The sequence below is a fragment of the Anabrus simplex genome, chromosome 5 (assembly GCF_040414725.1).
Source record: "Anabrus simplex isolate iqAnaSimp1 chromosome 5, ASM4041472v1, whole genome shotgun sequence".
NCBI classification, from domain to species: Eukaryota; Metazoa; Arthropoda; class Insecta; order Orthoptera; family Tettigoniidae; genus Anabrus; species Anabrus simplex.
Window position 1 is genome coordinate 324,541,669 of NC_090269.1, and position 13,122 is coordinate 324,554,790.

Here is a 13,122-nt window from a genome sequence, read left to right on the forward strand (position 1 = left end):
AGTCGTCTGTCTGCTGGAAATGCCTCCGTTGACGGCGGCCTGGCATTCTTAGCTATACACGTGTCCTGTGGCACACGACAACACATTCTACAATGACTGTCGGCTGAGAAATCACGGTACGAAGTGGGCCATTCGCCAACGCCGTGTCCCATTTATCGTTCGCTACGTGCGCAGCACAGCGGCGCATTTCACATCATAAGCATACCTCAGTGACGTCAGTCTACCCTGCAATTGGCATAAAGTTCTGACCACTCCTTCTTGGTGTTGCATTTGCTCTGTCAGTCAGTGTATATAAAATCACCCTGTATTTCATATTTCAAGCAGTTGCCACATGACAACAATGCAATGCTGTTCAGCTTTGAACTCTGCAGAGCACTTAGTCGTGTGACCAGTCAGTTGTGATGATGCACTAAGGGGTTGAAACAAAACTGTTTAAATGTGCTACTATAACTTTTTGTGTACATAAAGTATAGATTTAAATAACTATTTTGTGTGTTGATTTAAAGACGCTAGATTCCTTTTTCTGCTTTTGAATCAAGCCAACCTAGCCTATATTATGTGAAATGTTCATGTAATACACCCTCCTCTAGATTTAAAGTCAAAAATTAGGGCAAAAGCGGGGGGAGGGGGGGGTATTATAAGCGAAAAAATATGGTAAGTTGATTTGTCACTTGTTTTTTCGTTTCCATCACTCACCTTGCTAAGGTAACTGAAGAGCACAATAAAATCAATACAAGGAAAATGTATTACCATTGTAACTCTCACCTTTCTTTTAAATATCAAAACTAACTTTAGATCAGAATGCAAGTATCATGCTCCTTAATTTAGGCATCTTAGTCAAAACCCTTTCCATCAGATGGACTGATCACTCACCTTAAGCCTATCTCGAGGCCATTGCAGCGCACCCAGCTGAATAGTAGCCTGCACCTCTGCCACACTCAAGTGTTTCTGCACCTGATCCAACTTCTGCGAGAAGTATAAAATTACCTGTGGAGAGTACATGCAGCATAAGAAACCAGATTATATAAAGCTAATAAGATTCACAACGAGAGGTGAACTGTACTCACAGCATCTATGTTGTGTATTATATCCTGGAAAGCAGGGTGACTACGGAATGGGTCAAACACCTTCTTTTTGTAGAGAAGTGTATACACTAGATTAGGATTATGAGCCAGCTGATGACTCAAACATGAATTAAGAATCTCCAATACCATACGCAACACTTCCTCCAAAACAGCCAAATCCTGGACCAAATCTGCAGGAGGTTCCGGATCTTCCACATTTACTGTCACAACCTCCCCTGCTCCAGTCTGACGGATCTGTTCGGCCAATCTTGCGTGCTTCTTAGCCAGAGTTTCAAACAGACTAACCAACCGCTGCGTCACATATGGGTGTAAACCACGGAATTGACCTGACATGTTTGCTAGTGCAGCCAGGCAGTTAGTATGTAAATATTTATCCTAAAATACACAAAATAATGACACTATATTAATAAAGAAATATAATTATTACCTGGCAGTAATGTAGTAATTCACTAAAAAGATTGGTAGAAAAGCAGATCATAAAGATCTTATATAGTAAACAAATTTTCATACAACAATCAATAGTCCAATATAAATTCCAGTTAACAGCAAAATCTGTTATCTTACACAAATCAGCCCTGTATTTCCAGACTGAAGGGATTCTAGTGTATGATACTGAATTTAGTGATACAAGTTAGGAGTTACACTAACCCTCATCTTTAGCATGTTGTACTGTATAGTGCGGATTACCACCAGAACTAGAAGGCCTCCCAGTGAGATCTCTGAAATGGAGCGCTCTGTATACCACGGTACTCCCTTCAACACCTAAATGTAAGAAAATATATGTGAAACCTGCTCAACAATTTCATCTGTATTATGATTAAGACAGCATAATGTACTTACAGTTTCATGTACAGTCTTGTTAAATAAGTCATCCTCACTGAGAATCAGCAAGATAATTAATGACATATAGATATGGTGAGAGTTACTATCAGGAGCATGGTAAAGTGTACGTAAAATAGGGATAACCTGCAAAGAAAAAGAAAAACAATGATAACAATGGAAACAACACATATGCTACACAATACTTATGAGAGTTATTATGCTTACCAGAAGTTCAATGTCTGAGCGAGCAAGAATATAGGTTTTAACATGCGAGTTTCGGTGAATTAACAGGTACAGAAGCAAGGTAGTCTGGTCGGTAGAAACTGTCTGACACAATGTCATATAAAATGCTCCCAAATCTAATTTGAAAGTGGAAGCTGCCTTCGTCGGTGTTGCATCTACACCTGTAGAACATATAATTAGCAGTAATCTCACATTTGGAAATGTCATGTATAACATTCCTTAAAATAAGGGTTGCCAGTAATTATCTCATAAAAATAGGAACAATTAGGGAAGCAAGCAAGCATTAGTCAGGATTAACCACAATTGCCCCAATGAGAAGCCTGTGGTGAAATAACTCCCTCCAATACCATCAAGCATATGTAGTGAAACATAGAAAGGTTTGAAATTACAAGGATTATGGGAACCTAGTCATGTCTTAGTTCATGAAGATGGGTAATGGCTTGGTGCAGCAGTTCCCAAACTTTTCCAATTTTTGTGAATTTTGCAAATCCCAACCTCCTCATGCCATTTTCAAAAACATTATTTTTATTGGGAACACTCATAATGCAGAACAATGTAGAATAAATAAGAGGTATTCAAAATAGTACAGTACCATAACTTATTTTAACAAAAATGTATGACTGAAAAAAGAATTTACAAATAAAATTAGCATTGTGAAATAAATTCATTAATCAGCCAATTAAATTTAAGCATGGAGTAAAAGAAACTTCACTGTAACTTCCTGGTTAATTCATATTTACCAGCAGGTACATATTTAGTTGCCATTCCAGTACCGTATGATCTCTTCAAAACACAGGCTTAATAGCATAAACAAGTTTTACCTAGACTAAAGAAAGAGATACAAATGATACATATATATTATTTATTTGAAAACTGTCGCCCATTGGAGATAGTCTAATTGGACTCAGTATACTCTCAAAATAGTTTTTTTTTTTACAATGTACCTTTTTTCTTTTCATTTATGCATGTGATGGACTAAAATTTGGCAGGAACTAAAGGAATTGTTTCTAGTTTCTGCACCTTGTGGTGAAAGTTAACGGTGCTACCATTAGGTAGTCAAGATAAATTAGGGCAGTAATGATATCAAGACTACAATATTATTGCAGAACACAGGATGCACTAGTGAGCATAACCTGATAATAGTATCCCCAGGCTACTCTACAAGTAAAAATACGTTTGAGCTTAATGGCAATGTAATTAATTTTAGGAACTGTATTATCTATCATACATCCAAAGCAAATACACATTTAATACAATACTCAAAGGGAAATAAGTTATCCACTCCAAAAATAAATAAATGTTACAAATTCAGCAGAGAGCTCAAAGGGGACACGCAGGTAAAAGTGGGGCCCTAAGTACAAAGGCATGGATACAAGAATAGTGACGATAAACTGACATGATATAAAGGCATAAAGGCATAAAGGCTGAAAGAAAAGAAGCAGCAAGCAGGAGGATGAAGGAGTACTGGCGCCAAAGAAAGTTTAAATCATGAGGAGTTATTTACGTGGTCCACAGCTGGCCAAAATCGATAGAAGAAGAAGAAAATCCCAAAAGCCCACAGGCTTAACAGAGTGGATATTTAGGGATGAAAACATTAAATTTTAACAAGCGCCTTCCAAGAAATCAGTTCTTACAACAACTAATGATGAGAAATCTTAGAAAGAAGACAGGAGGGCAATGAACCCATGAAATTCAGCAAGATCTCAAAGCAGTTGGACTTTAGATAGCAGATGCAGTGAACAAACATATTAACACCCTTCTTAAGACTCACAAATTTTGAATAATAATAATAATAATAATAATAATAATAATAATAATAATAATAATAATAATAATAATAATAATAATAATAATAATAATAATAAAGGATAAAAACAAGCAGAATCTACAGGACCAACATGATTCAATTACAAAAGGGGCTGTTAACAAACGAATTCAATTAGGACTACAGCCCATTGACAGATTTTATGACCAGCAACTCAATTACAAAAAGAGACCTAAATAATAACAAATTTTATATACGGTACACTGGAGGAAAGAAATATTCAAACACCAAGAAGGGGTTGTGCTAGATTAAGAAATGTTGGTAGGTATGTTAATATATACGAAAGATGACAATGATTCAAATTTCCCGCAAACTGCATTAGCATGGTGATAGTACCTCGTGGCCCCATGACATTGCACATCAGGTCTGCTTTAAACAAGGGCTGTACAGTGCAAGAGTTTTAGTAACCTGTGAGAGTAGATGGAGTGACTGTGAGTGGGTCAAGAATGCCTTTCCGACAATGAAGAGGCCAGTATAAACAACTCACTGCGATTGAACGAGGCCATATAATAGGGCTACGTGAAGGTAGATTTTCCTTCCACGCTATTGGAGAACAACTTGGCAGGAATATCTCTACTGTGCATGCATGCTGGCAGCAGTGGTCACAAGAAGGTACCTGTATGCTGGCAAGAAGACCAGGCTCCAGACATCCCCATGGCACCACCGATAGGGAGGACCGCCTGAGGTACAAGATACAAACTCCTTGTTTCATACCGTGCCTGCATAACACAAGGGTAGGGTATGACACAAAGAAAACCAATCGTGACAGGTTATGTTACCAGAAAGATTGAGAGAGAATAGCAGGTGACCTGATGTACTAAGATCACATGAGACAGAAGCTTCCAAATAGTTTGTAAGATGAAAAGTTATCCAAGCTGTAAAGAACATCTGCAGTACAGGATAGCACTCAATACAGTTCAAGAGTAGAGCACAAAACTACAGTGATCGCAGATAATTTCCCCGGTAGATAGTTGGAGGTGATTCCAAATGCATGGAATTGGCAGGAGCCAAGGTGAGTCCGTTATAACCTGCAGACGCTCTTGTTAAGTAACACGGAGGAAACAAGACACAAAACCACTTCCAGAAATATGAATTTCAAGAATGTGTTCAAGGACAGGACTATGTTAAATGACCTTTACCCATGCCTCTGCCTCCTGAGTACCAAAGGAAATCCACATTCCAACCAGATACTTTTGACTTTTGAAATGAAGCTTTATCTTTGCCAGCATTTGTTTCCAATAGTAGGCAGTAAGAGGCCTTAACTTAGAGTCTTCCAGGAAATGAGGACTTTTAAGCTTGTCATAGAGGACAAGTCTAACTTAGTAAAGCCACCTGATTCTGGTTCTTGGAAATAGATGGGGACTGGACAGGTGTGAGTTGAAATAAGAAACCCAAGCCTATATCTTCCTGTATCTACAATGTACAATTTGCAGCCAACAAATAAGTTCTCCACTGATTTAAACCAATTCTCTAACAAATATTGTGCATGATTGTTGGTTAGTTATGGTAGGTTGACACAACATGAGTTTCGAACCATTCTGTGGGAAACTTCGTGGGAGTTTCAGATTTAAATTAAAGGATTATGGAAAGGAGACAGAATGAAAAACAGTCTTTTGTAGGTAATGTGGAAAGCTGTTCAGTGATAGCAGAAGCACAGGCAACCTTCAATATCATCTGGAGCATGTTCATTCTCTACAATATGGATTTATGTCAAATGATGATGTTCTCCTGAATTGCCATTGTTGATGCACTCAGAACGGTCAACTGTTGATGGGGCTCTGTATTTTCATTACGATCAAGTAGAAATTTTGTATTAAAACTGTGTAATTTTTCACCTGAGTGATTCAGTTAGTGTAATAAATGTTGTGCCTTTGATGTGTGCAGAAGTAATCAAGTTAACAGTGTGTAACAATAAGGTATGGCCAAAATTTAATGACACACACCGCACACACAAAAGAAGAAAATATCTTATGTGGATATGGTCCAGAAACACTTTATTTCCATTTTAGAACTCGTTATCTACAACTCTACATACCACATTAAGCATGGGAAACACACAAAAATAGAATGTACCATCATATCGCATGAAACTCTTTTTGACATGAAATGTTTAAAATGCGCTCTGTTAGCATTGACACATGCATCAACCCACTGCCGCATTGAATCCTGGATGCACTGATGTATCCCTGGAGTACTGTGTACGTTTCCGCAGCTTTCCACAACATGGGCACGAAGACATTCTGCATCTTGTACCAGGGTAATACACAAGAGCTCTCAAATGCCCACATAAATGGAAGTCTAGTGGGTTTTGGTCCAGAGAGCATCCAGGCCAGGGAACTGGTGCAACTTTGCTTATCCATCTGCCATACAACGTTATTTAGAAGCTGACGGACGTTAACACTGAAATCACGAGGAGTTCCATTGTTCATGAAGTGCATGTTTCAATGCACGTGTTTAAGTACATCTTCTAGTAGAACAGATAGTTTTCTCTAAGAAAGCATTGTAAGTTTGTCTGTTGAGCCTGGGTGGAAGAATATGAGGCCCTAACAAAGTCAGCAACAATGCCGGCCCGAGCATTGACAGGAAATCTTTGTTGATGACGTGCTTCAACAGTTGCATGAGGATTCATGAAAATTCACAATGTGATCACCTTTAAATGACACCCCATCCATAAACAGTAAGGTTGCATTAAAGTCAGGGTTGACACATTGTTGAATAAACTATCATCAGCTGCTAGTGCCTGCACACTTTGTAAATGATATGGATAAAGCAGGTTATAACGTAACACTTGCCAGATATGGTCAACAATACTTGTTGCAGCTTATTGTTTTACATCGACACTAGGGTTGTCGTCAACTGCAAGAAGGATTGTCTCCTCCAGCTGTGATGTCCTAGTCCTTTTAGGTTTCCTCCAGTTGCGAGTAGCACGCTTAAATGTCTCATGCTCCCGAAGTCACCTATCAATTGCTTCAAACATCTTCCCATTAGGGCTCATTCATTCAGGAAATCTATCCCGATCATTCAGCAGCATGGCCACTATCGTATGCTAATCCATATGTCAAATGGGCATCTGCCAACTCTGCATTTGAGCACACTTCCATTGCAATCTATCAGAAACCAAGCCCATGATGAACACTAGTAAACAGTTACATGCTTGCCAAGTCTGTAATGAACACACTACAGTTAATGCTATTTGCAGTAAGACAATGAAATGAGTTGCATGTTAACACAAGCAATGACGTGAGTTGCAGGCATGTTTAATATCTATACAGAATCTAAAGAGCAAGAATGTTTCCCTGAAAAAGGAAATAAGTGAGTTAAAAATGCAAGCAGATGACTAAGAACTGTATGGAAGAAGAAATGCATTAGAAATTTATGTGATTCCTCATAAGCCAAATGAGGACACTTATGCTAACGTGAAAAAAATAGAACAGGTATTAAATATGTCTGTCACCAATGAAATGATTGATGTTTGTCATTGTTTGAAGAGAAGCAGAGAAATCAATGTTAAGTTCATCAGACGCAGTGATAATGACTAATTTCTTCAGAAATACAAGGTAAAAAGGAATCTAAGCACAACTAACATTAGTTTCAGTACTCTCTCACCAATATATATCAACCAAAGTCTTTTCACACATAGGAAAATTACATCTGCTCATGCAAGAAAAGTTAAGGCTTAGAAAAGTATGCCTATCCGTGGATAGACTATATGGTGCTGTTCAGCTAAGAGAAAGGGAGTCTAATATGTCTGGACATTAAGAATAGTGGGTGATGGGAATTCCCTTATGTAAAATAGATGCCTTCAAAGAATACAATTTCATTATATATAGCATGAAAGTTCTAAACCAGCTAAGTGCCGTTTTCATGAATTTTTGCTTTTGTATGTCAAAGCAATCTATGTACCAAGGCCACTGTATCCAAAGCCCAGCTGAGCACCAAGCCTCCAACCAGTACAGGGTTGTCAAAAAAGATGTTACCACTTATATGATACAAAATGATCTTGCATCTTATATTTTTTCTTTTGTTGTAGACGAGATATGGCCACCTGACTTACTTTGGAAGAGAAAAGGAAGATAGCAGCTTGGATGGAAGTGTTTGGGTCGCCATCAATAGTACGGAAAACATTTAAGAAATGGTTTGAGAAGGATCTCCATGCTGCCTAACTATCCGTCGACTGTATGGGAAATTTGTATGCACCGGATCTGTAATCAATGATTATAAAGGAAAGACTGGACGTCCAAGAAGTATTCGAATGAAAGATAACATCATAAATGTTGAAGACACACTGCTTAGGAGCCCAGGAGTATCAAGTATGAGATTAACATTGGAAATAGGCATCGTGTGGAAAAGTGTCTTAAGAATTCTTCACCTCGATTTGGGAATGAAGCCATACCACGTTCAGATCATAGAGGCCCTTTCTGGCGCTGATAAAAGTGCTCATGTACAAGCTGCAGAGGTGTTATTAAAGATGATGCCACATAGACCCTAATGTTGTGTTCTTCATCTCGGATGAATATACATTTCATGTCAGCGGCAATGTGAATAAGCACAATCGCGTCATTTGGAGTACAGACAATCCCCATGCAGTAAGAGAGCACACTCCATCCTCTCCAAACATTAACGTATGGTATGGTATTTCGAAGTTTGGAGTACTTGGCCCATATTTTTTTAATGATCAGACTGTAACGGGAGATGCTTACCTGCGCCAGTATGTTGTTGATAATCTTTCCCTTCTGGATCCTAACATCAGATTACTTCCAGCAAGATAATGCACCACCACCTTGTTCCTTAACGGTTCAACATTTCCTGGGTGAAATATTTGGTGAACACTGGATTTGAAAAGGTGGACCTATGGCTTGGCTAGCACGGTCACCAGATTTAATGCCATGTGTTTTCTGGCTAGGGAGAATAGTGAAAGAACGTGTGTATGCAACAAGACCTACTGATATTAATGACCTTAAAGAATGCATAACAACAGTTATCCGCTCTATACCTAAAGCAATGTGTGAACGAGCTCTGGACTGTGTGGTGCAAAGGCTTCACAGATGCATTGAGAACAAAGGGGTACAGGTTACAGGAGTGTACTAACTTCATTTGGAATTGTGTACATAGTGTATCATTACGTTATTCACACAAAAGTCAATCCCATATAGGTGGTAACATCTTTTTGGGCAACCCTGCAGTTCATATTCCTGTCCAGATTTTGCACTGCATGTGTGTACTTTACATATGAAGTCCTATATCAGCTATGTGACATGTGTACTCGTATTTTGTATATTGCCCAGCTGATGAACTTAGAAGTGTCAGAAGTACTCCAGCTTCCTTTCCTAACCCATTCAACAATGTATTATTCCAGACATTTGGGTTCCTATAACTTTAGGATTCATGACCATGACACATCTAACGCAATTATGTGATTATGGCATGAAGGGGAAGCATCTAGAGGAAGCAATGAAATGGCATGTGCTCTCCTTGATGCACTCAATGACATACTGGAGAATGTGGCAAACAAAACAAAGATGACTATATGGAGTGACAACTGACCAGGCAATAAAAAAATGCATGTCAGTGTTCCTATACTTATTCCTTGTTGAGGTGGGCTTGTATGAACTGATACAAGTAATGAACTTCATTCCATTGGTCGAGACACGTAGATGATATTTTCACCATCATTGACTAACGTATCACTGACAGTACAACCCTCCTTAATAAGCTAAATACTTGTGACCCTTACATAAAATTTACAGTTGAATCTGAAACAAATAGATCTTTAAATTTTCTACACCTTAAAATTATTATTATTATTTTATTATTATTATTATTATTATTAGCAGCACATGGTAATATACACAAAACAATATACATGAACAGTAAGCACAATATATTATATACATAATTATAAGATATCCACATTATAACAGCTTAAACAACCATGAAAGCAAAAGAGTTCAAAGAGTTAGATCTAAATTCTTTAGCCATCATATGGCCTCAGTAGAAGCCACCACAAATTCCTAGATGGATCCAATAAATGACCTTCCAATGCATTCGGTGACAATATGGTCGATAGTCTGCTTAACTGCAACACAGTCACAGGCTGGGGAAGATCTCATACCCCACTTAAACATCACTGATCCCCATCTGTTGAGGGCTAACCATGTCTTGCGGGGAAGATTCTTATAATTGAACAATGTCTACCAATGAGTCAGAGCTACGCTGTTCCACTCTTGTTGCCGATCAGCTTTTGGATTGAAATCCCTCCTAACAAGTTCCTGTGCTGTTTGAATAGGAGGAGATCTTTATTTGAGGCGGCTGAATCTCACGTTAACATCTTCATGGATGGGGAGATCAGGATTCGTCAATATCTTGTTGTATTCTCTAACCAAGTTGTTCAATCTTCTAATTCTAGGAGGCTCTATGTGGCCGAGCACTGGCAACCAGAAGAGAGGAGCAGATTTCACTGTGCCACTTATGACACGCATGTTTCATTCAGAACCGTGTCCACCTTTTTAGTACGCCATTGATCCAAACCGATGAATTGTAATCAGCTGTGGAAAGCACCAGCGCCATAGCTAAGTATGCAAAGTGCAACCGGTGCTTCAACGGCTACACCAAACACAGTAATGGGAGAAAAGTAAGTGCAATTACACGGTACCTAACACACTACACACACAATAAAACATCTGATGAACTACGCGGAACTCCGCCGATAACAACACTGGTAAATATCAGTAGGGGCAACTTGATAATGGTAAACCAGGAACGTGGAAAGGAGACTGGGACACCTTACTAAGGGCCATGGAGGTGCGAAGGTTCCGGTTTTCCGAAAAGCCAAAAGTGATCTCTTGTTTTCAAAATATTATTTATAAAATCGGCAATACAAATTAACTTCTGAAACAAATTCAGCTGTACACCAAATCTAGATACACACTACACACGATATACACGTTTGTTGACAAAATACAGTTTAGATGTTCCTAGACAAGAGCTTTGCCTTAAGTTCAAAGAGTTAAGCAAGTACATCTCAGTAAAAATCAAATTCCACAAATACAATATTGAAGGTAAGAGGAAGCACAAAATACTATTACATTTTACAGCGAAATCAAAACTTGCTTTTCACATCTGATCAAAAGGGTGGCGATTAGGGCAAACACCTGTGATACACCAACGAAAACTAAATGGAACTTAAAACCGGATAGAAAGCAAAAATGCTTACCCCAAGGCAGCCCATGCTGGTACCAAGGAGACATTCACGACATCAAAAACTTCGGCAGGCTCAGCAGGCCAAGACCAAGACGGCTCAGAGACTTAAGACCTTTCACGAAATGCTGCCTAGCCCCTTTGAAGGGAACTCTGGCCTTGGAGTAGCTAATCAGAACACAGGAGCTTGCCCGGATTGACCAATCACAACACTTCCAGCAGTCGTGATCGTTGAACCATTTTCTCTAACACAAACGATCGCGATCCTTCCATTTCCAGAATAGTAAGAACATATTTCTCGAATGCATAACTAAAGTCCAACACACCCTGTTCAAAAATTTGTGTCACAACTTTCTGGACTGTTCCAGTTATATAGAAATGTAATCTACTAGTTATAAATACCATATGTTACAAAAATATTTACACTGTACAGGTTAGGTAGTTACATGAAATACAAATACGATATTCTATCACCACACTTCAGATCATACAGTAAGTATTACTTAAGAAAGGTTTACAAATAAAATCCTCTACAAACACTTTCCACGTCCCATATATTCTACACCTGTTCACAAAGTAAATGTAGAAGCTCCCCATGTGGAGCCAGCAAGTTTGTGGATGATGATGATGTTGCGTGTCCTTAATTTGGCTGCTAGGTTGGTTGGTTGTTTCCTGTACGATAGCCTTCGGTCGAGAGCAACTCCAAGGTATTTGGGTTTGGCATTGTGAGGGAGAAGACTTCCAGTAAGTGACACTTTCAAGGTGATATTCGCTTCCCGGTTATTTAAATGGTAGAAGCAGGTTTCCGTTTTACTAGGGCTTGGTTTCAAGCACCACATTTTGAAGTATGTGCACAGAACATCCAAGTCTGCATTTAAAGTTCTCTCTATCACATTAGCATCCACATGCTGAATAATTATTGCCAGATCGTCGGCATAAGCAAACTGACGAGAGCTCGTGACAAGTACGTCTGCAATACACAGGTTAAACAGTAATGGAAAAAGAACAGATCCTTAAGGTAACCCATAATTAAGTACCTTTATTTTGCTGTGATTTGTATGCATGACTACCTGGATAATTCTATATGAGAGCATAATGTTAATCAGATGCGACATATGACTACAGTTTGTCGGCTTAAAGAACTTATACAAAACACGTTCTCTCCACACTGTATCGTAGGCAGCTGTTAGATCAATTAACACTGCTCCACTCTTTAATTGCTTTTCAAAACCTGTCTCAATGTGTTGTCAGAGTAAGCACCTGATCTTCACAACTACATTGAGGTGTAAAACCCAGCCCGTTCGACAGGAATGATTTTAAAAATTGGAGGACTTACTCTATTGTAGACAAGCCGTTCCAAAAGCTTAAAGCAAACACTCACTAAGGCAATTAGTCTATAGCTTATCGTTCTGCAATACAATTTTATTTTAGGTAAATAAATATCACACAAGAACACGTTCACTTCCTTATATAAATTACCTTATTTACACTGTACGTCACAACACACAATTATACACAGTCACAAATGACACTATATACAACACTCAATAGTGGAGTACCCTGAAGTTGATTCTGACCAGTACAGATATCAACAACACCGACTCATGCACTCTCTTGAATTCACCGACTCCACCTCGGAGCTGAACAGTTACTTGCAGTCCATCACTTGCCTGAGTCCTACTACGAACTGAGAACTGACTGACAACTCGATACATATACTATTCGATCAACCATCTAGAATGATCGACTTCTGAAAGAGTTCTTACACCACTGTAATGGAACACACTCGAAACATCGATCAACCAGCTAGTTGAATGGGTACTCAAACTTTAGTTTCCTATTTACAAATGCACATGGAAATATCTACAACATTCGTAATGTCTCTACACATATCTGGATAATAAAACATTACAGCAAGTTTCCAGAACCCTTCATATATACCAAATTATA

At 38.6% G+C, this 13,122-nt stretch overlaps 1 protein-coding gene across 2 annotated transcripts in view; it reads right to left on the minus strand.

Annotated features, from left to right (window-relative positions):
- LOC136874050 (dymeclin) overlaps positions 1–13,122 on the minus strand; it is a 276,206-nt gene that overhangs the window by 57,610 nt on the left and 205,474 nt on the right. For both annotated transcript variants that reach the window (XM_067147559.2, XM_067147560.2), the window contains exons 8-12: positions 2,133–2,311; positions 1,926–2,051; positions 1,734–1,847; positions 1,068–1,460; positions 874–987 (exon numbers count right to left, since the gene is read on the minus strand). In XM_067147559.2, the coding sequence (XP_067003660.1) occupies positions 874–987; positions 1,068–1,460; positions 1,734–1,847; positions 1,926–2,051; positions 2,133–2,311 (926 nt within the window). The remainder of the gene's footprint in view (positions 1–873; positions 988–1,067; positions 1,461–1,733; positions 1,848–1,925; positions 2,052–2,132; positions 2,312–13,122) is intronic.